Genomic DNA, 25,720 nt, shown 5'->3' with positions numbered 1-25,720 from the left:
TGACAAGTGGTGATGGTTTTAAATTCAAAGAGGGTAGATTTAGACTCGATATATGGAAGAAATTCCTTATGATGAGGGTGGTGGGACACTGGAACAAGCTTCCTGGAGGTGTGGCATAAGCCCTATCCTTGGAAACATTGCAGACCAGGTGGGAGAGGGCTCTGAGGAACGTGATCTAATTGAAGATGTCCTTGCCCGTGGTAGGGGAACTGGATCAGGTGAACTATAAAGGCCCCTTCCAACCCGAACCATCCTGCGAGTCTACCAAAGAACCTCTCCCAGACCCGGGGGGGGATGCCGCCCACCCCTCCCCGAGCTTCGACCGCTGAGGGGTCTCACCCCCATCGCCCCCCCGTCGAACTCTCGCGAGATCCCGCCAGCCAGGCGTCCAGTTCTCGCGAGGTTTCCGCCTCCCTCCGGCGGGCGGCGGCGGGGGCGGCTCGGTGCGTGTGAGGGGGGCGGCAGCGGCGGGGTTGATGCGGGGCGGCGGCCGCGATAAGTGTCCCATGGACACCCCGATGCGGCGGGAATCGCCGCGCCGTGATCTGGAGGCTCCGCCGAACCCCCCGCCGAACCCGCTGCCGCCTCCGCCGCTTCACCCAGCGCCGGTTAAACAGCGAGATGAGAAAAAAACGGCTCTGAGCAAAGTGAGGGGGCGCGGGGGAACGGAGGGGAGAGGAGGGGGAGGAAGAGGGGAGGCGGGTTTGGGGGTGTCCGCACCGGGGCTGACTCTTGGGGCGCCGAGGGGGGTGATTTGGGATGGGGAGGTGACCCCCTTGGGATGGGGCGAGGAGGAGTGTGTGAGGTGGGAGATGTCGGGGTGGGAGGGAGGAGCGTGGCGCAGGTGTCCGAGAAGAGTCGAGTCGGGTTTCGGGAGGCTCCGGTGCTGACACAGGTGTTTCTTCACCTGCAGAATGAAGGTGTTTTATTCACTTCAGTGTTTGGAGCTCCCCAGCAGCTGCAGCAGCAGCGCTGCACGGTGGTGTTCCTTTTTTTCACCTCTTCGTTCTTCAGAAATGAAGATGGGCTCTCGCTGTGGCCAAGCGGCTCCTGTGAGGGCAGGGGCACTTCTCTCGCCCTGGCTTTATTCGAGCGCTTCTCGAAGAATACTTCTATGTAGGGTATCCTGAAATTCGATTTGTTACCGTTTTATAAATTGGCAAACCGGAGCACTGGAAAACGCTAGCTTAAGTCAGGTTCATTTAAATTCAGGTGTTGGCAGGAAATGGGATATCTGAAGCTTGATGGCCATTTTAATGTTTTGTGTGCTGGCATCATTCTGTCCCAAAGGTATCTCTATGTTTTCCTGGCCTCTGCTGTCAGACAGTTTACCTGAGTGTGGTGGGTCGGCTTTAGGTGGCTGCCAGAGCCCTGCCAGCAGCTCTTCTCAGTCTGTCTTCATCGTGACAGGGGGACAAAACAGGATGAAAAAAAATTCATGGTAAAGACAGGGAGATCACTTCCAAGTTGCCATCACAGGCAAAACATACCGAGCTTGGATGAAATTAATATGCTTTCTTGCTAATTAAAAAAAAAGCAAAATGGTGAAAAAACAAAGATTAAAACACCTTCTCACTCTCCCCTCTTCCCTCCCAGGCTCCCCTGTGCCCAAGCAGTGGAGGGTGAGGAATGGGGGTTGCAGACAGGGCAGCTCCTCCCTACTGCCCCTCTCTCCTCACACTCTTCCCCTGCTTCACCGTGGGTCCCTCCCAGGGGATACAGTCCTTCATGAGCTGCATGCTGGGGATCTCTCCCACACACTGCAGTTGTTCATGAACTGCTGCAGCATGGATCTTCTCTGGGATGCAGTCCTACAGGATAAACCTCCTCCCTGGCTGCAAGTCCTGACATAAAATCTGTTCTGCACAGGCTGCATCTCCCTTTAGGGCACCTCCACCTGCTGTGGCATAGGGTCCCCCATAGCCCTATCTGCTCCACAGTGGGGTACAGGCTGGTTTACCATGGTCTCCACCAGGGGAATATCTACTCTGAGGCTTGGAGCACCTCTTCCCCTCCTTCATCTCTCACTTTAGTGTCCCCACAGCTGTTTCCCACACTTTTTCACTTTTCCCCCGTCACTGCTGTGCAGCCTTTTCTGCCCTTTCTTAAATTAAGTTTTCCCTGAGGTGCCATCATTGTGGCTGAGGAGTTCAGCCGTACCCTGTGCTGGGTCTGTCAGAGGCAGCTGTGCCCAGCACAGGGCAGCCCCTGGCTGCTTCTTCCCCTGCAGCCCTCCATTGCCAGCACTTGGACACATTACCCCTAATACTCTAAGACACTGTTTCAATAAGAGACTTTAGTTTAAATAATTTTAAAAAGAGATACTTTTAAAATTTTTGTGTAGTCAATATCTGGGTTTTTTTTGGCTTTGGTTAATATCTCTTGCTGCTGGCTAAATTGCAGTGGTTCTCAAGCACTTCACCAGACTTCACCCAATGATTATACAATGTTAGCAGAAACTGAGATAGGGGAAGTGTTCCATCTGTCAGCAAGTCCAAGGAGGTAAATCACTAGGGTCCTCACAATTAAAGTTCCCAATTTGAGGAAGAGCTTTTGAAGAGGAGTAGTATTATTTGTTCAGTCTCTTCCTACAGTATTTAAATAAGAAATAAATCTCCATTTTCTTCTATATGTGCAGGTAGTTATTCGACGACTTCCTCCTTGTCTAACTAAGGAGCAACTGGAGGAACAGCTACATCCTCTACCTGCTCATGATTATTTTGAGTTTTGCACTGCTGATCCCAGGTGAGGATGAGCTTTGCAGGTTTTCAGATACTTAAAAACCTAACTAAGTTATTTTGGATGTAACAAATGACATTTTTTCCACCAAGCCCTTTTTGTTTCATTATGTAAAATAGTTGTGGAAAGCAGGATACATACGCAGAGACAATGCATTCCTGCCCTCTTATTTTACTCTAGTGGTTTAAAGACACAAAGTTTTTGTCTGTGAATGAGACATGATTTTACTTGAAACCCTGATGTTTCTTCTAACTTTCTTTGGTAAAATGCAACAAACTGTTGGCTGTGTGAAAGAGGGCAAATACCACACATTTTTTTTTTCATGAGTGCTGTTTGAGTTTAGTTTCTTTGCTTGCATCTTTTTGTATTTTTTCTAGTTTTTCAAATAATTCAGTTTTATTAATTTTTGTCTTGCTCATAACAAGAAAAAAAAGGAAATAGTGGTTGATTTAAAATAAATCAGAATTGCTTATATGTTTATATAATGTACTCAGTGTAGCAGTGCTGCAATACTACTCCCTTTTGAACAAAAGCCTTTCCAGAAGAGAAAGAACTCAACGACTAAAATAAGCAGAACACTGTATGCTAAATCTGCATGTGTACTGAAGAACTGGAATATAAGTATTGAGGACAGTCAGACATCCCCATGGTCTCCCAGGGGAAGTGGTGGATTCTCCTACTTTGGAAAGTTTTAGGTCTCAGCTCGATAGGGTGCTGGGACATGTTGCATAAACAGTAATTTTAGAAGGGTTGGACCAGGTGATCTTTGGGGTCCCTTCCAGCCTGATGTGTGTTTATTGCAGAGCTACTCTTAAAGTTAGGGGTGACCCCACCCAGAACCTTTAGTTCACAGGGACTTCTTTGTGGCAGCCTGCACTTGGAACAGTCCAGTGCCTGTCCTGGAAGGACACTGCCAATTCTTAACCACCACTATGTTAATAGATGGTTAACTCTGACTGTATAGGTACTCTCAGTCAGTTTCACCAGCAGAAAGAAACAAAAGTTTGTTTAGTGAAACTTCATGGCAGTTGCTTGACTTGGGTAGTTACACACACAGAGGCAGCAATGAAATAGTAAGTGTTTCAGCTTTTCTGTTAGAAACACAAAGGATGTGAGCTCAGGAAAGAGGAGTATTTAGCCTGATTGAAAGTCTGTGTAGTTATTTATATTTCTGTTCTGGACTTGTCATTTGTACTTCCAAAGGGGTCTCTGTAAGGCTCCTCTCCCAGATGTTCATTTGATAAGTGCAAAAATGAAAGGCAGACCAAAAAGTATCTGAAGAGTGTCTCTTGTCATCCATAGCATTTAGCTGCACAAATGCTAGGAAACAGTTTAAAACTTACAATTCTAATTCTCCAGAACAACTGCTGTGTAAGAATTTAGGGAGTCAGCCGTCTAACAAAAGAGAAGGTGCTGACAACAATTGTACAAAGTTTCATTTTCTCATGACTTTTATGTGAGGAGATTGGTGTACTCAAAAATACTTCTGTTTGCCCACTTAATATCATCCATGTCAGGTCACTGATAAAAGGTATTGTGGTTTTTCTCTCGTGCAGTGTTACTCAACATGTGCTTTCATATAGCTAGGGATAGAACACAGGTATACATAAAGTTTGTTAGATCACATAGATGACACAAATATTCATTTTGGTAGAGGAATGTTTGAAACACACAGTTTTAAACTTTTTTAACAGTGAAATCTTTGATACTTGGACTGTCAGTTTCCTTGAGTCCTGTGTATGACCCCTGTCAGCAAAAAAGGAATTTGGGAGAAAAATGTCCTCTTCTTCCTGAGTTTTGTATTATTGTTCTCTTCTGTTTTGCAAATTTAAACTCTCTAGAAAAAAGTGTTTTCATAAAAGTTTGATTTTTTAACATACTGTTTTGTGTTCACTATTTTTTCCTTCATCTTGCTTCTTAAAAATTTTGTTTTCATACAAAAGATAAAGTTTTTCAGAATGAGTTTATCTTTACACAGTCTGTATGGCTTCACCTTCTTCCAGTGAAAAGAAGGTTTAAACAGTTTAAACTCTGCAGTTTAAGCAGGCATTTAGCTGCAGGTCTGTTCTTTGACTGGCCCAGGATCACCTTGCCCTCTTTGCTCTCTTTGTTTGAATGCTGGTATGTACATCTCTCTGTAATTTAACTGTATGTGTTTGCAAACCCTAGAATATAAGTTAAACTCTAAACAAGATGATTATATGTAGTCTTAGTTTCCTTTTACCCATCAGAGAACTCTTCTGAGTATAAAGCATTGTGGTGCTGTAATCCATCATATTAGGGACAGTTCCCAAAATTTCAGAAAACTCTTTGGATAGTTTTTGTATTCATGCCATTCCAGCTAACAGGCAGAGCAGGACAGGACAAAGTGGGCATGTTCTTCTTAAAATGCCCTCTGTCTTTCACCAGTTAACTTTTTTCTACGTCCTGCACCATGTGTACTGTGGCAACCAACCCAGAGAATTTGGTCATAAATACATGGGAAGATAAAAAGCAAATTTCATGTTACCTAACCATAATTATTTGGTGAAGCTGCCCAGTAAGGAGGATCTTTGTTGGAAAGAGGCATACGAGTGTTTTGATGCAGAAGCAGACAAATTTGCCTTGAGGGTTGTAATGTCTCAGTTTAACCCCATGCTGTATAACCCTAGATAACAGAACTTTCTGAAATCTCATGGAGGTTCTTCAGCTGTGAAGTAGAGACTTCTTTTTCATGTATCACCACTCTGTTAAACTATAAAATTCCATGTTAGAAATTGATGCTAGAAATTAATCTGAGAAAACCTGTGAAGCACAAGGATACACATTCTGTATTACAAAGTCCCTAGGCTGTGAGTAGCAGAAATGATGTACTAAGTGAACTGTCAGTGTGTAGTTTCCCCTTTGTAATAAACTTTATCTGAACATACTTGACCGGTTGCTGTTGGAGGAAGGACTGGAGTTTAGCTGTAGCTGTTTCTACATTTTTACTTCCAAGGTAAATCTCCCCCTAGAGGACAAAATACGCAGTTGCACTCCTACCTATGTGGTTTTGCAAGGTTGACATTATCAACTCCACTTCCACTGTTTTTGCAGTCTAAAGGTTATTTTTCATTTTACAATGTCCTGTTATAGGCAATCTATAAAGCTTTATAAAATGCCATTTGATTAAGTCATGTTAATGTATAACACTTTTGTAGTTAAATCCATTTCAGTAAAATCATTTCAGAAAGTGACTTTTGCATTGTGTTTCATTCATTTTTTTTTTCAGATTCATCTGATCCAATGCATTATATTTATTCTCTCTTGTACACTGACATCCAAACAAAACACTTTCTGTGATTTCAGGGATGTGTGTTGTATTGACATACTGTCTATTGCTGATAATAAAGATTCTGCCTTCCTGACATCCATCTTGTTCTGACGCTCCAAATATTAACTACTTTTTCCATATATTCTTTTTTTTTTTTTTTTTTTTTTTTGCCTGTGTGTAAGTGTTTCTGAGTCTTCCAAAACCTGAGTTAAAGTGATTGAGCTCTGACTTTCATGGATTTTGGTCATCCCTCAGGACTGGCACTGAATGCTGTGTGTTGTGTTGTGAGGTTTTAGAAGTGAAGAGGTCTGAACTGGAGCTTTGCTAGGGTGAAAGACAGACAAATATATTATGTCGTGTCATATATCACAGACAGTGATTAATCTTCTTGCAAACAGCACTCCTTTGCCCTTCATAACTGTTTCCCAACATTTTGTTCAGGATTATTGTATGCGAGTAGCATTAACATTCCAGGATGGTGGAATGCACCCAGGGACTTCACCAGAACCACCAGTACCATGTTAGGAATGGAAAGAGTGACAATCTGTCATTGGAGTTGTGTGGTCTTTCTGGTCCTCTACTACCAGGCAAATTGTGCTTGGCAGAAGGCAAGGGACAAGAGGATGAAGGCCAAGTGGATTTTAGTTTGACATGACAGTTTAGGTGGTAAATTATCAATTTAATCAGAAATTATGTGATACATGAATGGATGAAGTTTATGTAACTTCAGAATCTATAATGTAATTCAAAATCTATATGTAGAGATCATAGAAACAGAATCATAGAATGGTTTGGGTTGGAAGGGACCTAAAAAGATCATCTAGTTCCACTCCTCCTGATTGGACAGGGATACCTCCCCCTAGACCAGGTTGCTCAAAGCCTGACCTATATATTTAAATTTATATACATGTAAGTATGTATGTTTATGCACTATGACTGATAAGTTGGCATTTTTACTAAGATGTGATGTCTAATTTTATAGCTTATGTGTTGCTGTTTGGTTTCCTGTATACCAGACTTTTTTCACAGTTGTGTTTGAAGGACAGTTTGTAGAAGTAAACCATTATAATGTGTTTGTTATTAAAATGACTATAAAAGTAGGGGTTTAATGACATGGTGGACTGGGTACTATACATATAACCTAAAAGGTTGATTACCCTCAAAAGCAAAAAACAAAGAAACTGAAGAAATTAGTACAGTCAAAGTCATCTGGGTTATTTTCGTAGAATTTACTCTTAAGTGATATCCAGAGTTGACAACATAGTGTGCAGTGCATCTGCCCAAAACCTGATATATATGGAAAGCAGCATGCTAGACAGCAAACATATGGTGAAATAGAAGCAGCTGTCTGATGATAAAACTAACCATGGCACCCCAAACTTAATTTCAGATCCCAAATGAAATCTGTGCTGGTAGATACTTGAAAAAAGGAGGAGACACACACAGAGTCTAGTGGCCATTCTGTGGGACTTGGCTAGAAAGAAAATCTGAAGAGCCAAAGCTGTATTTTATCCAACAACTTCTGAATATAAAGTATGAAAGCAGAGCAGCACTGTTTCTTCCTAGGGGTGGGTATTAACCACAGAGTTGCTGTGTCCCTGTGAAGCCCGGTGTGGTTTTAGCTGCACTGTCATGCTGGTGGGTTACAGCAGGTGGCTGCAGTTGAAATCAGGTGTCTGAGACAGAATTTCATATGCAGGGCAGTGCTAAGCATTTTCAGTTTGCTACATTCAGTTAGCCTCCCATTAGAGAGTGAAATTAATTATTTTTTTTTAGAGACACTGCACACTTTGTTGTGTAAAAGCTTCAGACAGGTCTGCGTAACACTGAGCAATCAAACTTATATACAGTAAGCACTCTGATATCTAACTTGCTCCTATGTATGTTTCCCAGATAAGAACCAACTCTTTGTGTGTAGAAGTGGTTCTTTTAAGGAAGAAACCTGTAATTGTTATGGGTTGTCGTAACTGTGTTTCTACATTCTTCTGCTCTGATACATAACAACAATAGTGGATAATCTAATTTTATTTTGCTACTGTGCACGTTATTATCCTGCTGTGCACGAGCATGCTCTTAAATTTCTGTATGTTTCTGCTGATGTGAATGGAGTTCTTGAATATGTTAATAATGCTTAGGAACAACATGGGATCCCTTATTTTCAGGGTAATTTCTGACACTGCTTTATCAAGTCTCATCTATACATTTCATACTCAGTTTTTTCTTACTGTAATAAACGCTTTATAATCATAGAATCACAGAATTGGCTGGGTTGGAAGGGACCTCAGAGATCATCAAGTCCAACCCTTGATCCACTACCGCTGCAGTTACCAGACCATGGCACTGAGTGCCACATCCAGTCTCTTTTTAAATATCTCCAGGGATGGAGAATCCACTACTTCCCTGGGAAGCCCATTCCAATGCCTGATCACCCTCTCCGTAAAGAAATTCTTACTAATATCTAACCTAAACCTCCCCTGGCAGAGCTTAAGTCCATGCCCTCTTGTCTTGCTGAGAGTTGCCTGGGAGAAGAGACCAACCCCCCCCTGGCTACCCCCTCCTTTCAGGGAGTTGTAGAGAGTGATGAGGTCTCCCCTGAGCCTCCTCTTCTTTAGGCTGAACACCCCCAGCTCCCTCAGCCTCTCCTCATAGGGTCTGTGCTCGAGTCCCTTCACCAGCCTGGTTGCCCTCCTTTGGACCTGCTCCAGGACCTTGATATCCTTCCTAAACTGGGGGGCCCAGAACTGGACACAGGACTCAAGCTGTGGCCTCACCAGCGCTGAGTACAGGGGCAATTAGATATAATGTTCCTCTGATTTTAAAAATCTCACTCTGAGATTTTTCTAAGGTGAAAATGTTAAAAAATACTGTGTGCCAGGAAGTTTGTGCTGCCAGAGCAGATCAAACAGATGGCATTGGTGTACAAGCTAAAAGAAAAAAAGGAAGGGATAAGGCTTTGTATTTTCAGCCGTGTCATGATGGTTATTTGCCAACCATAAGGTTCTAAGTTACTGCAGAAACCCCTTCCCCAATTAACTATATGATGAGGCTGTTTGCTGTACACTGAGACAAAGAAAAGTGTTGTGGTGTTGCAGTGACTTGGACACTTACCTGAGTGCCAATCCTCGGTCTACAGAAAGTTTTAGTATTTTACAGAAACTGAAGATGCTCCCTCAAGACTGCTTTTTTTTCCTTGTGCATCTTCAGTACTTCAAGTGTATAATTGTAGCACTTTCTAATATCAAGCCTCATTTAATTTAAACATCAAAGAATACAAAACATATGAATAGTCCTGTTAATGTGACAGAGAAGGAAGTTCACTTCTTCCTGGGAGCCACCAGTGATCAGACTTCTTCACTGTTCCAGCCATTAAGCAGTAGAGAGACATTTCTCCCAGCACAGCTGAAGATTGCACAATAAATTCCCCTCCTTTACATGTACTTGTAGGCCTTTTAAAAATATATTTTGAAACTATGTAGTTACAGAAAGTGTTACATTCATTTTTTCTGCTGTGAAATAGATGAGAAGGAAGCTGGTTTGTTTTGCCTGCTTTGCTCCTGTAGTGTCACTCCACAACCACCTTCAAGATAGCTTCTGCTGCCTGTGCATCCTGTGATAAACCCATAGTTTTGCTCTTTCTCACCGATGGTGAAATCCAATTCTGAAATAGCTATGGGGCTGAAATACAGTTGTAACTGTGTGTGTTGATTGGCCACTGCTGCTGGTGGTCAGTTTTGCCTGTGTGGCAATAGTAACTTAAAATTATTAAAATTATTAAAATTAAAAATGTATTTAAAATTAAATATTAATATTATTAATTAAACTTGATTGTTTAAATGAATAATAAATTAGTAAAATTTAAAATTAAATTAAAGATAATTTAAAATTACGGGTTTGTATTCAGGTATGTGTCAAAATCTGTTGTGATGCATAGCCAGCACTGAAGGCCATTTAAACCCAGCTATTTTATATCACAGTTGCAGGGGTTTAAAGCATGTACATGCCAGGACTCACCATAACTTGTCTGGTACCACTTGTGGGTGGTAGTTCATTAAATTCCTCAGTTTCATTGTGGTTGGTGCTGTGCCAAGCCTGAGGTTTTTATTGGGAGCATTAAGCCCTTTGGAATGGGATCTGTGCCAATAAATTCTTGAAGGATCAGATTTATTTTAGGTAAGTACTCGTTCTTCTCTTTGCTAGAAATGTTTTGGCTTTTCACAGTAATGGTTCTTCACAATTAGACATTGTATATTTGTACACATGTATGTCAGGTGGAATTTATTTGTATGTAATTCATTGGATTATCTTGCCCATTGTTATTTAATCTTTCTTAAATGTGGAAATCTCTTTCAGTTCAGTGATAGCTTAGTAACTACCCTCACTTATTTAAAAGTAACTTATTAAAAGTAATTTCAGTTACTTTTATATATATATATAATTATATACATATGTATGTAAAGATTTCAATGTGCGTGTTTAAGGTAGCTGTTTTTCAGAGAAGGTAAGAATTGGAGTGTGATTCATTTTTTTCTAGGCCTGAAAAGAACAGTAAATAACTGAAGATTAAATTACTTGTTGTTGCAGCCTTTATCCTCATCTCTACTCAAGAGCATACATTAACTTTAGAAATCCTGAGGACATCCTTCTTTTTAGAGACCGCTTTGATGGCTATGTCTTCATTGATAATAAAGGTTGGACTATTTATAAGATACTAAATGTGTATGTATACATATACCATTTTTAGAACATTATTTTTGGTAATTACCATGTTTTTTTTTTCAATATAGTTAATTATATAAAACATATTAAAATCTAGCACTTACAAATATAATTAAGTGCAAAATATATGTATCTATGCAGTCTTATTTGTCTGTGTGCATGCTATATCTGCATTCTTGTACCTTCAGCAATACACAATCAAGATCCTATTAATAAAATTATCTTATTAAAGCTTCACAATTCATCATAACAGACCTGAACACATTACAAGCATGAATTGTTACATCTTCAGTGTGTTTCTATGAGATAAAATTGTGCCACTCATTCCCATTTTGAAAAAGCAAGACAAAAACTTGTCTTGCCCAATTTGAGACACGTACAGTTTGACTTCTTAGAGCATTTGCAGACATCTTGAGTTCCAAGAAAAAGAGTGACAAAATTGGTTGCCATCCTTAAAATGTTCAGCGTGCAGGGGTTTACCTAATGGTAAAGAAAAGCTCTGTAATGTAGGTATGGATAAATCCACATCTTCTACAGTTGCATGGAACTACCCTAGCCAAGAAATGGTGCTTTTCCTTCTAGCAGTTTTTTGCCTCATTCACTCATAGCCTCTGTAAAAAAATTTCATGGGTTTTATAAAACAGAGTTTTGGGTTTCTCATATAGACATAGCCTGTTCTCTTCAGTCCATGTTGCAGAGGTCCTGTGAGAAGAAGTCATGCCTGCTCTTACTGAAGAACTGATCTCTGAAGAAGCTGTCTGCCACACTAACAAATCCCTCATCAGCATTTCCTACCTGAGATGCTTTATAGGCCTCTAATTTAATCAGATTTGGGTGGATTTTCCTAGAGATGGAGAATAACACATTACTCACAGGGTGTGCTTCCCAGATTTCAAACTCTGGATGTTTTAGATAAGAAACCAGTTTTATAATTCTTCCAAGACTTCACTTTGTCTAAATTAAGAATGTTCTTCAGTGCTAGGGTGGACCAAAGCCAGAATATTTTTTATGTTGCAAAACTGAGCTTGGACACAGCTGTCCAGTTTGGCACGATTGTGCAAATAACCAGCAGAAATTATGATCAAAAGGCTTGTGGTGGTATTGCATTTATGAGGCTAAAACCAAAACAAGGCTTACCAGGATCACTGAGGTCAACAAATGTTCTAGCAGACTTAAGCAAGGTTTTCAGTGGACTTGAGCAATGTGTAATCTTGAACTTGCTGCAAGTGGAAGCCAGGCAAAATTCAAAAGCTGGCTCCAGTCCAAAGAAGAATCCAGTATTTAAAGCAGAATTCAAAACCCATGAAAATAAACACTGGCAAGGAGTTCCATAGTTCATCATAAACAGAAAAAAAAAAAGTATCAGACAATTCTACAGGCTGACTGTTTCAGTTTTGGTTCTGGAAGAAGTTAGTATGTTTTATACCTGCACAGTATCTAGCCCTTACATATTTACTAAGCTTTTTGGCAAAAAAATAATTTCTAATAAAAAAAATAATTTCTAATCAATATCCTTGAAGAATGAAAGGGAATTATAAATCATAATGCAAGGTCTTACTGTAAAATCGTAGTTTTCTTTAAGTCTCTTTTTAAAGTCTCTTTTAGCTTATAAAAAAATTAATTTTTATATATATATTAAAATATAAATATATTTTGCATTGAATCTAAAATACTCCTATGTGTAATTCTTCATTAGAAGTTGAGGATGGGGTTGTGGAAACATTCATATTTGAATTCAAGTAAAACCTCCCAACACGAGTTTCAGGTTTTGAAAATCTTGCTTGAATATAAAGGATGTTTCTCTTCCTTCTAAAAATTAAGCATTGGTCTCTTTTAAGGTTTGGAGTATCCTGCAGTGGTTGAATTTGCCCCATTCCAGAAGATTTCAAAGAAGAAGCTGAAGAAGAAAGATGCCAAAGCAGGGAGCATTGAAGATGGTAAACATGTTTTCTTGATGTCACAGTGGAAAATAGATTCCATTTCTGTCATACATTTGAAAATATTAACATGATGCAAACATTTTTCTTCACAGATCCAGAATATAGGAAATTTTTAGAGAGTTATTGTGCTGATGAAGAGAAAATCTGTGCCAATCCTGAGATTCTTTTGGGAGAGATTGAGGCCAAAACAAGGGAACTCATTGGTCTGTTTTCTTGTTTTTTCTTATTATTGAAAGTATTAAATATTTTTATATCTTTTTTATATTACTTGCAATAGCTGACATGTTCAGTCTCACAGAGATTGTTACTGCAGTTAAATTCTTTTGTTACTAAACCAACTTGTGACACTGGAAGTTTTGCATGCACAGTGGCTTCAGATATAGGTCCTGAATACTTCTGAATAGTTACAGATGTACTAAAAGGTGGAAGATTTATTTTTAAAAGATAAAATAGCTGAATACTTAATCTATTATATGAGCTGCTTTTATTGAGAAACATAAACTCATCTCTGTTTTCATGGTCAAGATTCTGAAAAAAATATGAAAGTAAGGCCACACCTTGTTCTCTGTATGCATGCAGCATGACTTTCACAGTCTTGGGGGGAATCTCCAGTAAAATCAACACTGAAATCTTCAATTCCAGTATGCAGCTTTCAGGATGACATGGAATATTGATGAGCTGTATCTCCAGCTGACAAAATGTAGAACACTTTGTCTTTCCTTAGGTATAACAAGCAAGTAGGAAAAAAAATTATCTTTTTTTATAGTATAGAAGAAGCCACCTCTTTTGATAAGAATCAGAATCATAGAATCATTTAGGTTGGAAAAGACCTTTAAGATCATTGAGTCCAACCATTACCTAGCACTGCCAATTCCACCACCAAACCATGTCCCTGAGCACCACATCTAAACATCTTTTGAATACCTGCAGGGATGGGGACTCTACCACTTTTCTGGGCAGCTTGTGCCAGTGTCTGACACCATTTCAGTAAAGAAATTTTTGTGCAATATCCAATCTAAACCTCCCGTGGCACAACTTGAGGCCTTTCCTCTCATTCTATCACTTGTTAAAGTAGTATTATTGTTAATAATAAATTATTAGTTGATTGGAAAGATGAAACTTAAAACAGTTTAGAGGAAATGGAAATGTTAGAAGTATGGACGTTTAGATAAGTCTAATAATAAAACCTGTTTGCTGCTTTTCTAGATAGGCAAGTTCCCCAGCAGTCATTATTTACCTCAAATCCTCCCTAGTATTTGACAGCAGAGTAAAAGCAGTCAAGATTTTCTAAGAACTTTACACAAAGTTTACAATTTCAGTGAAAGGTTTATTAACTTAAAAATAGTCTATAGATGAAAATTATTCTTACTGAGTAGCAGATTTCTGAGTAACTTTTGGCTGAGGGCAGCTTCATATTAGCAGTTTTAATATTTTGTTTATTTTAAATCCCAGGAAATCAATTTAGGTGCTTTATTTTTTTTCTGATATTCAAAACTGTACCCATTGCTGTTAAGAGAAAAACAAAGATTACTTCAGTAACTTACTTGTTTTTAACCAAGTTATATAAGGGTTTAGTTGTATGTCCAACTTCAAATGTGTTACTCCTACTAAGTCAGTTAAAGACACCCCCAGGACTTTGTTGGCAGCATTGGGCCTCACATTCTCAGCATTTCTCCAGGTAGTTACTTTTTTTTGTTTTGTGCATCCAGACAGATGCTTTAGCTCATCAGTTTCAGTGTGAGAGTGAGATAAAATACAGTTTCTCTGTAACAAGATGAAGGTAAGCTCATTCTTCTGGCTTATTTGTAGAGAGCAAGACAAAATATAAAGGTTATTGTTGACACAGGACTTCATTTTGTAACTTATTTTCTTTTGAAGAACGTTTTAAGAAAAGCCTCTTAGATTTTTATTTGAAGTACGGCCCTTAAATAAGATGGACAAGATTTAGGTTTGACATTCTTTTTTTCCCTGCTTTTTTGATACTACTCATCATACTGCCTGTCTCCCTGGAACTTCAAGTTATAATTTCTGATGAAACCTGTTGCATCACAGTCTTTATCATGACTAGGCTCAAATTCTGGATGCCCACTGCAGCTTATCCTCTCCCCAGACCCTCCAGTTACCATTTTTTATCACTCTTGGTGTGTAAAAGTGCCCAGAGGTACACAGTATTAAAACAGGGAGACTTATAAGAGCAGGAGAGGCAGAGTTACAGATCTGGGAGACTGGTAGAAGGATGCTGGGGACCTAAAATTTGACAAAAATTAGAGAAAAGTGAGAGGGGAGGAGCATAACGTGAGGAATATGGGGATAGAGGAAGGTAGAGATCAAATCAACATTTTTCATTGTTTTTCCTTTTCACTGCAGATATTTGATAAAAAATAAATGTTGCATCCTGTCAGGCCTTCCCATTCACAACTATGTAACAAAGTTTTACCATTAGTGATTGGGTTGCTCCCAGGATATTCACTGTTTCAACAAAAAAAACCATTCGGATGTTTTTGGATATGAATTGTGTCTACATTTTGGCTACACCACTTAAAATTTCATTAAAACTTTTTTTTGTTTTTTCATTTCTTTCTTTTTTTCCCCTTTTTGCCTTCCAAATCCTGTCATGCATTTCGATAGCAAAATTTTCTCCTGGTTTGAGGAAGAGTCCTTTAAACAACTGTAGAGCAATTTCCAGTAATAAACATGTTCTTTGATTCCATCCTGGGGCATCTCAGACTGACAAAACTTGCTCATAGCTGCAAGTACACGAATTCAAGTTTGAATTCAGCACTGACAGTCATGAATGCTGTGCATGATACAGAATTTAATGATGTTCTGCAATTTTTATAGAATTTGGGGATGGTTTATGCAGGTGGCTAAGGCTGGATTTTGGAGTGTGGAGACAGCTCTGTTACATAGGAATGGATGAGGCATTTTATTTGTTATTTGGGAAGCCAGAGTTTTACTGAATCTGCTGATACTTTGCTGTGTAACCTGGCACAAACCACTTACCTCTTAACTCATCCCATTTTCCCATGGAGAGGTGAATGCTAAATGGTTGTTAAATGGAAATGTTGTATGAGAATGGAAGTGTTGCCTTCATGATATGCTCTGGACTCTGGGACTGAAAAGTGCTATATGAGATTGCAGTAATGTGGGCTATATATGGACAACATTATAGCTAGGTTTTGATGTACTAAATTAAAATGTAGTAATAGATTCTGAACAGATTTCTTTCTCTTTTGGTAAAGAACCATTTGATGAGCAGAAGAAAAAAGCCATTCTTTGAAATTAACAGATATGATTTTTAATTAAACCTTAAATAAACCTGCAACATATTTCTGTTGCTTTTAACTCTACCATCAAAAAAAAATCCAAAGTGTTTCTAAAGTGGAATGATGGGAATGACTTCAAACTATATATACAATAAATAGGTTTATTAATTACGTAGCTCCCTTGTAAGTAAAGCTAGAAAAAAGCAGTTAGTACTGAAGTAGAGAAATGAGTACATATTTTAGGAGTTGAACACTATATCACAAATTTTTTGTGTTTTAGCTAGAAGAACAACACCCCTTTTGGAATATATTAAAAATAGAAAATTAGAAAAGCAGGTACGTTCAGACTTTTGCCTGAAGTTCAATATTTATGTTTCACGTGGTTTCTCTGTTGGGCAATTTACAATTAATCGTTTTGAACTCTTCAGAGAATACGAGAAGAAAAAAGAGAAGAGCGAAGGCGGCGAGAGTTGGAGAAGAAACGGCTGCGGGAGGAAGAGAAAAGGAAGCGCAGAGAGGAGGAGAGACGTAAGAGAAAGGAAGTAGAGAAGCAAAAGAAGATTTCTGAAAAAGAAATAAGGATCAAGGTACCTTAATGAAAAAAAAAAAAAAACCAACCAAAAAACAGCCAACCAACAAAACCCAACCTAGTTTTCTGCTTAAGTTATCAAGACGTTCCTCTGGTATCTCATTTATGGTGTTTATGCAGTGTACTAGGAGTAGGGTGGGGAAATACCAAGCCAGTTTTGACTGGAAAGGGAAAAAAATGTAGGGTTTTGACTTAAGTACTGTTGTTGAAAAGTGTGCCTAATTCCCTTAGTTACAATGATGTGCTGATACAGTCATGGCAGGTAACTCAGATATCTTTATACAACACGGCCACAATCTGTGCTGACACAGCCTGACAGAACTAAATTGTTCTGTGCTAACATGTCAGAAGATCATTGCAAGTGTGGCTTTCACACTGTCTGTCATGTAATCTTCATCTAGCCATATGTGCTGAGATTTTTTTGTGTTGGTGCTCAGAATGGATTTATTTTAACTGTGTGCTTTAACCAAGTCACAGCAAAGTTGTGATTTCATGCTGTGCTGCTTTATAACGATCTGAATAGGTGTGATATTAATTACTTCAGTTAGGTGGGTGCATTTTGTGATATGTCTAGACATTTAAAACCTTATTTATATAAAATGACATAGATTAAAAATATTAATCTAAACTACAGTTTTTAGCAGTATTGGAAAGGTTTTGTAGGCTGATTTGAATGGGAAAATTGGTGTAAGAGTCTGTAGCTTAATGCAAGAGCACTCCAGAAGCCACAGAGCTCTGTGCTTCTCCCCTCTTTCTTTTTTTTTTTGTCTGGACAACAGTTGCCTTCACCTGGATGTAAAAAATAATAAGTTCTGAAGCTGAATTACAGATTTTTCATATTTAGGTATGATGAAAAACATACCAAAACTTCAGAAGAAAAGGGAATTGATCTATTACTCAAAACTGGTTCTCCAAAACCAGGACCCCAGTATTTTTGACATCTGTGGCAATGTGACCTTGAAAGCCAGTTCTGCCTCCTTAAAAAAAGGAAAATATTACCTGAGAGAAACATTACAGAGTTTTAAATATTGGGGAATTATGAGCTGTGCTCATTTCAAAAAAATTGATGGAAGGGAAAGACTGATAAGATATCCTGCATATTCTTGAAATGTCAGAGAAATAGTTTGATACAGTTGGTCTTTCTATAAGGATTATTTATGCTAGACACTGCTCGAGCCCTCTGTGGGTTATTTCTTGTGAAAGGAACAGACTTCTTGGAAATCTTAATCTCCAAAGTGAAAATGCAATGTGACCTTTTCTGCTAATAAGATTTTTTTTTTCCATCTGTTTTTCTGCCAAGGTGTATTTACACTTAACACCTACTTCTAATGTCGGTCTAGCTAAAGTAGTTCATATGCAACACATTTTATATCTAATTTTTCATGGACTGAAATATTAATCTTGCTCCTTTTGTCTTAGAAGTGCTGCTTCTTATTTTATTGGCAATAACACTGAGCTCTGTTATATGATTTCTAAAAAATCATGGAACATTATATCTTTTATATATAAAAAACGTAGGAGATAGGAGTAGGTAAGTGTTTTCTCCAGTATTCTCGACATATTTAAAAGTGTGCAGTTGGATGCCTGCTAATGACTGCCACTCCTTAGTAAAAGTAAATTGCCCTCTTTAAATAACTCTTTAAATTTTACATTTTGTAAAATATATGCCTAGCATTTAAATATTTTCCTTCTTTATAGGCTTGTGACATGTTTTTAATATATTGTTAAAATGTCTGTTACAACGGAGCAGAGTAATTACATATCATAGTGTAAACAAATATTTCTTAGCTTCTTAAGAAGCCTGAAAAAGGAGATGAGCTGGCCAGTGAAAAGCACAAAGAAAATGTTGAAGAAGCTGACATAGAAGAAAACAAATGGGATAAATCACCTGGATCTGGGAGTATAAGATCCAAATCACTGGAGAGTTCAGTAAAAGAACATAAGGAAAAGTAAGTAGAATTTATTTTTTAGGCTTCAAATTAGATTTTAAGTGTTTTCATTTGAAGGCTGAAATGTGATACAAGTGGTGCATTGGCTGGGTCAGCAAGGAACAAGGATTTCATTCTGTGTAAGAACAAATCTTTCACTGTCCTTTTTTGCAAAAAATGTCTAGTAACAGCTTACTGACCTGATGGCTGTACTACTGGATGCAATTTGTTATTTGTGAAATGTTTTGAAATCCCTGATTGGAAGGATTTCTGCATGAAAAGTCATTCTGAGTTTCATTGTTATTTCATCTGATTCCCATCAAGAGTTCAGGTAAGGCCCTCCTTCCATTTCTGACGTCAGACTAAATTGCCTCAGATGTCAGACTCTTCCATCACACTTGCTTCATTTTTGCTGCAATAAACAAGTAAATGTGTTTGGCAAATAAGAGAGTGGCAGAATAGTTATGGTGTGAACGGCAGCTTATGACAGATCTGTGTCTCCCTTTTAAGTTGCACATTTAATGGTAGAACAAGAGGTACAGCCCACTTCTATAACTACTGTAGCCTGGAAATGTCTTATAAATGTTTAAATGTTTTCAGCAGCTGGTTCTCTCTTGCTCTTTGCATGTGTGTCCCATCACAAGCAGGATTCACCCATAAGATATGTAAGTTAGATAACTAAGAATAATATGCCTATTACCTATATAATACAGGTAAAGAATACTTGGTTCTTCAGTAGAGTTTTTCAGACAAGCTCTAAAAAGTACTTTGCAAAGTGAAAGAGCTCAATCTGAGATGACGTGTATGTGCAACTGGTATGTAAGGGCAAGCTTGAGCATTTAAATAATTTACCTATGTTATTATATACACAGTATTAGAGGGGGGGTTGGATTGTGCTCTGAGAGTCTTACAAGCTGCCTGCCTATTTGGAATAGTTTCATTTTTCCTCTGTCTATTTAGGTTCTTGATTTTTATGAAAAGTACACAGGAGCTGCCAATGTTCTCCCAATGGCACATAGCAAAATAAAGACACTTTGAACACTGGGAAGTAAAACTACTGGATTTTCTAATTGAAGAAATTGTTCACCAATAATATGCTACATACATTGTCAATCTTTTTTTGTCCCTGTCTAAGGGGATTTCAGACATGGGCTCCGTGTTTCAGTATGTTGAATATGTCCTAAAAAATTCTGACATCTTCCAATTCCTAATCCCTAATGGAAATTGAAAATATTCAGCAACCCTTGTGGGTGGTCTTCAACAAAGGGAAGAAAACCTGGAGGGACAAATCAGTTGTTTGCTAATTAGGCTCTTTATGTATTAAGCTTTTGGTGGTGCCATTGATCCTGTAAGTTTAATAAGTCGTGTATGTAGATTTTCCAGGTATACAACACAATCCTTTGGGCTGTGCAGGTACAGTAAGCATTACCTTGTCTTTTCAAGTACTCAATTCATCATGATTATTAGCGGGTGGGATTAGGTAGCAAGTGAGGAGATATTTCAGCTGGATCAAGAATTATAAGTTGTAACTTCTTTGTCACTTACTCAAAAATCAGTAATAGACTCTAAATTCCCAATTGACACAGAGGAGACTGAGTTGCCTGTTTGAAACCATGTTAAAGGCTCAGTAGCAATAGATTTCTACCACAAATTAAAACCTCACTGAGTGTGTGGGCACATCAAAATCACATACAGATTTGAAACTGTACCAAGCAGCAATATGCTGCCATTCCCTTTAATTCCATTCATTCCTGCTTTCTCTGGCTATGTAACTTTCTCTTCCACCTATTCTGTGTAATTGCTTACTCCATCATCTCTACTCTTGCCTGCCTGTTTGCTGTGACAGAATTTTAGAAAGCTCCATTAACCACCCTTGAACTGCGGTTTGTATCCTGTCACCTGCCTGCCTCCAGGCACACCCATTCCTTCCTCAACCAAAGGAACAGGCAGTGGAAGAGACAGGTACCAGGCAACAAATTGAGATGCATCTTTCTGTTTTCTTGGAAGGTCATGCTCTGAGCATTGCCAGGGTTTGAAGTTAGTGTCTGGAATAACATATTGTATGTGAAGCAAACCAACTTCCAGACACATACCCCTTGAGTGCTAACGTAGTGTATTACAGACATATGTATCTCTGCTACTATAGATATATGTATCTCTGCTACAGGTACAGTACCTCTGTAATTGTGCTTGATTCAGATACCTGTGACAACTGGGATGTTGCTTCCACTTGGACACTGTGCTATACTGACACAAGCAGTCTTGTGAAATGCTGAATCACTCATTGAGGTCACTGAGGTTTTGTCACTGACCTCCAGCTCTTCCTGCCATAGCCCCTCAGTCTTGGCAGCCCCACCAACACCCAAGTTCATGGCAGAGGCTGACAGTTTTCACAGTGCTATTATTTTTTTAAAAAGGAAAGTTCTATAAAAAGGTGCCCTTTTATTGATACGAAGCCATTTTACATGAGAAGTGTGTCACCATTTGGTCACTACACCGTAAGAAAATCTCCATCCTCTCCGATTCTGTTTGCTGATTCTCAAGATGTGAGCAGACTGTCGAAAGCAGCTTTCCTGTTTCAATTTTAAGTATTTATCCATATGAAATTCATAAAAAGAAACTGCCTGTATTTGCTTCTTTTAAAGTTCAATCTATTCCGTAATCTTTCTCCATTATTTTCAGTTTGGCTGTATGGGAGAAGCACCTGTTTGCTGAACAGGAGCAATGAAGTGAATAAGAGAGTTGGGAACTGTATCAGACAGGCAGCAAAATGTTATGTGAAGAGTACTGGGGAACTATTTATGGGATTGAAAAGAGGGATAAAAACTGGAAAGCAAGCCTTCTGCAACAGTTGCACGAAAGTCTGGTTTTGCTAGCAAAGCTTTGTCTGCTATTTTGAACTGAATATATAATCAAGAGCTGAGTGTACATGGATGAAAATTGACCATAACCACTTTTAGTGAGAAGAAAACAGCCTTGCCGTACAATTGATCTAAACAGTGTTGAGGGAAGGCTTTGTATTATATCCTTCAGCAACTTTTTATTTATTTTTAATTGTTTGGATATTTTTTCTTTTTATGCATATTCGTAGGTCACAAAATGATAGTGACAAAGAGCAAAGAGAGATGGAGAGAAGATTTCAAGAAAAAGAGCCTGAAAGACAAAGGTATCGATTGGATGATGGCAGAAAGCATAGAGCTCACTATGAGTTTGACAAGTTTGTGAGAAGGAATGAAGAAGAGCTGAAATGGGGGAAAGGATACAACCAAGACAGAGGAAAGAAAGGGAACTACAACTACAGCTTCACTGTGGAGGCAGTAGACAAACTGGGTAAAGAGGACAAGTGTGATGACATGGCATCCAAAAAGGAGCGCATAAGAAATAAGGTTCTTTTATTAATTTAGGATAATCTTTCATTAGTTAAATATGCTTCAAGATCACAGGTTTTTGCTTTTGCAAACTCAGCATAAAGATACTTTAAAAAAAAGAAAAAAAAAAAGCAAGCAATTTTTTGTTTCATCTTCAGTAAAACCCTGACTTCTTTTTATTGTTATCAGAGGACAACAGTAGATAAAATAAGTTAAGGTCACAGGTCTCTGCTTGTTCATATTTACAAGATATATAAGACACTCTCTCTTCTTTTCAACCTTAGCACTTTTAGAATACTATTCTTGGAAGCCTTGTATTTTATGTCTGTTAAAAATTGTTATACTTGTTATATATATCTGCAATGCAATTTAAAACATGTGGCATGCTAGTCTTTTAAAAATGTACTTCCATTACCAGCTCATAAAGTAACTATAGTATGGATTGGCCACACATTGCTCAGTAAAGGAACTATGAGGACTTAATAGCTAATTCAGAGACCATTGTATTTAGAGGGTGTGAATGTGCAAATGTTTCTTTATTGCATACCTGCCAGAACAAAAAGTCTGTCCTTTGGTGAGGACAAATTATCCTCATGGTCATTGTCAGGGAAAGAGCAGGTGCAAAACCAGTGCAAGTGGGGCCTGTGGCAGGGTGTGTAGCAGAGCCATCCCTTACTGTCTTCCAGAGACATGGGCATCATTTTTCTCAGACTGATTTCATGGATGTGCCAGGGTTTTTTCAGGAGGTGGTTCTCCTTGTCACCCTCATTCTCTCTCCTTTCTGATCACAAAAGATGACTGAAACACTGTTTTGTGTAGAAATTTATTCTGCACATGAAGCTGTTCTTTCAAAGCAAACGACTGATCTAAGGCTGCCAAGGAGTAAATTGGTCACACACAGATTGAGTCTGCACAGAGTGTGCATGGAGCAAGTCCAGATGGACTCACTCTGCATGTCAAGTAAGTTGCCTTTGTGCAGACACAGAAAGCCTGGTGTGTCCTTCTTCTTTATGGTTAGCAGTATGAGATTTATCTGCATGTGCACATAAGCCACTTTCCACTTCCCCCAACAGCTCCAGCTGTAGCTCGCTCAGAAAAGTGGCAGGTTTGGGAATGGGAAACTGGGGAAAACAATTTTCCTCCTGCTTGCTCTGCTACTCTTGAAATTTGGTGAATTACCTGCAACCTTGGAACTGGATGGTGTGCCTTGGGAGGCTTTTGTCAAATCTTTAGAAGCCACCTCCTTTTTATTTCCATCACATTGCACTTATGGGGTCCCTGAGGCTCTGGATTAGTCCACACTTGGAGTGCTGTGGTTGTTCCCTAAACAGAATAAGCAGTATCAGTAAAGATGTGGCAGTGTGGTCACTTCTTTCCTAAGGGTATTTATCATGTAAATAGAAGTTAGGCTAGAGTTTTCCAACTTACTTGTAGCATTAACAATGCCAGCACAAGTTTATTTGGGTCCTTTATCATAAACTTTTATGATGGGCATTATTTGTTAGAGGGTCTAGGTTTATGATGTGTTACTCAGTTCCTACCACACCACAATGCACTAATTAGAATGCAGTTGTATGGCCCAATAGTGAATCTTGATACCTGGTCTAAAGAGACAGAGAAAAAAGTGGAACAAAAAGGCCAAAAAAAAAAAAAAAAAGAAAATTAATATTGTGAATATATGAAAAAAAACCAAAAGAATTAAAGGATGAGAATAACTTCAAATTATGAAGGCAATTTAAAATTAATAGGACAGTTTCAGTGCTCTGCCAGTCTGTCTTAAAATAGGCTGTTTAATTTTGTTTGCTAAACTTCACACAAGACTTTGGTCAAAAAGTTCAGGTCTCAGTGAATGGGGTGCTTTGTAACATTAAAAGCTGGTATTTGTGAGAGTAAAATACTCTTGCTAGGAAAAGACTTCTTAAGCAAAGTTTCTAAACAGTCTGGTTTACTACTGAAGAAGTTTTCTCAAGAGCTATGGAACATCTCATTCAGCAAATCTGAGGGGTCTTCTCCATGTAAACTGGCTCCATCTTCTATTTTCAGTGATCAGATTGATGTGTGTGAGTCTGAGCATGCTCAAACTGAACTAATTTTGTTTTTTTCAGTGGGTAAATTCCTTGGCTCATTGTGAAAGGCACAATGAAGCAGAGCAGTAACTGTGCAATGTTCATCGGATATGTATAATTAAAATGTGTATTCTGTGTCTAAATTGTGGTAATAATTCATGACTTGGAGTATCAGTGCATACATTAATTGGTGACGTTCAGAAGAGGATAATGTTCTAGTTGTTACCTCTGAAACTGTTCTTTGGTTTATTTGTTTATATTTAATATTTGACATTTACTTGTAGAGTTGAAGTGCACAGGCAATTGTTCTTCCAGTTGATGTTAGTGAAGGTAGTAACATTAGCAACATTTTTCAGAGTTTTATGTGTAATACCGTGTTTCATAATTATCTGCACTATTTTTCCTTGTTCACATCAAATGTAGCATAGTGTGTTTAAGTTCTACTGCTTCCTTCATGTATTCAAAATGCTTGGCTCCCAAGAATAGTGTTACAAACAGTACAGACACTAAAAACTCGGTCAGTTTTCATTACACCCCATTTTTTTCTTGGGTCTTACAAAAATGTCAAGTCATTTAACACAAAATCTCCTTTTTCCACAAGCTTTCATCACTCTAAAATCCCACCCATGTATCCCACACAGCTCTCTCAGAGTGTTAACCACCTCTCCTTCCTCCTAGGATCGCCCAGCCATGCAGTTATACCAGCCAGGAGCTCGCATCCGAACATATATGGGATCTACAAGCAAAATGTATGACTCGAATGGGAAATCCTTTGAAGATGTTCTTGACAAAAAGTATGAGGCAGATAATTCAGCTGGAGGTGGTTCTGAGAAGAGCGAAGAAGCAGAATAAAACAAACTGGAAGAAAGACTTGTGGAAAGGGTTGAACTTAGTTCAGTGTCATCACGAAAAAAATCCTCGGGTTGTTCCAGAACTCCACGGGCAATTGCACCAACAAAACTACTACAGCTCTGCCTCTTACTTTCTGTAAAATAAAGGGAAAAGTGACTGGAGGTGTACCAAGTATCTTAACAGCAAAGGAATATAGTTGCTTTTTTATGAAAAGCAGTGCAAATACTATTTGTCTAATTTAGAAGCAGTCCAATATTTTATAATTAGATTTACCTTGAAATAGAAAACCTCTGATAGTTTTGAAGGCGTATTAATGTCAGACTTTTCCAAAGCTATTTCACTTTCTCATGTCTAAAGAAATGAAATGGAGGAGCTTGAAACCTGAGGCAATTTACAGATGTCTGGTGCACGATGTGAGGGGTCACAGGACCCCTTCCCTGCACAGGGCAGCAGGGACTCTGCAGTTGGACTCGGTGGGACCAGCACTGAAAGGAAGCTCTGGGTCCCCAAGTGTTTGTTTGCAGGAGGAGGCCCATGGTTTGCACAGTTGTGAGAAATGTCCATTGGTATCTGTACCTCGTTGTGTTTACATTGTTTTTAAATTAAATATAGTGTTAGATGAGTGTTAGTAAAGCTACGAGTATGTTGTTGGTGTTTGTCCTTTCCTGAGCCACCTTTGCCTTTTTTGTTTTAATAGATTCTTGTGCTTAAAACAGGAAAAAGCTAACGCAAACTTCAGCACTTAAACAGTTTCTGTGGTTTTAATAAATTAGCTGGGTTTTATGTTTTTGACACTGAGTTTAAAAAAAAAAAAAAGTGGTTGTACAGTGATGACTTTTTATATGCTAATGTTATATAGAAGTTGCAATTGCAGGATTTGGCAAACTTATGGTACATAAACATTCTGCACTTCTATTTGTTAAAAAATAAACACACTTGAATGTAAACTACAAACTACTATTTT

The 25,720-nt window shown here is 38.6% G+C and overlaps 1 protein-coding gene across 1 annotated transcript; it reads left to right on the top strand.

Annotated features, from left to right (window-relative positions):
* The first annotated feature begins 476 nt into the window (after window positions 1-476).
* Window positions 477-24,886, top strand: UPF3A (UPF3A regulator of nonsense mediated mRNA decay). The gene is made up of 10 exons (XM_030458406.1): window positions 477-647; window positions 2,639-2,745; window positions 10,613-10,719; window positions 12,586-12,684; window positions 12,780-12,890; window positions 16,234-16,289; window positions 16,382-16,540; window positions 18,331-18,491; window positions 21,562-21,856; window positions 24,583-24,886. The coding sequence occupies exons 1-10, from the start codon at window positions 477-479 to the stop codon at window positions 24,754-24,756; spliced, it is 1,440 nt and encodes a 479-aa protein (XP_030314266.1). The 3' UTR covers window positions 24,757-24,886.
* The last annotated feature ends 834 nt before the right edge of the window (window positions 24,887-25,720 follow it).

Source organism: Calypte anna, chromosome 1 (assembly GCF_003957555.1).
Source record: "Calypte anna isolate BGI_N300 chromosome 1, bCalAnn1_v1.p, whole genome shotgun sequence".
NCBI classification, from domain to species: domain Eukaryota; kingdom Metazoa; phylum Chordata; class Aves; order Apodiformes; family Trochilidae; genus Calypte; species Calypte anna.
This window is presented reverse-complemented; position numbering and strand designations above follow the sequence as displayed.

What these genes read in the sequence shown, in the direction of transcription:
- UPF3A (XM_030458406.1), top strand. Translation starts at nt 477, where the DNA reads ATGCGGGGCGGCGGCCGCGATAAGTGTCCCATGGACACCCCGATGCGG. An exon ending in CAAAACAAGGGAACTCATTG is followed by an intron (nt 12,891 to 16,233) that starts GTCTGTTTTCTT and finishes TTTGTGTTTTAG; the next exon opens with CTAGAAGAACAACACCCCTT. An exon ending in GTAAAAGAACATAAGGAAAA is followed by an intron (nt 18,492 to 21,561) that starts GTAAGTAGAATT and finishes GCATATTCGTAG; the next exon opens with GTCACAAAATGATAGTGACA.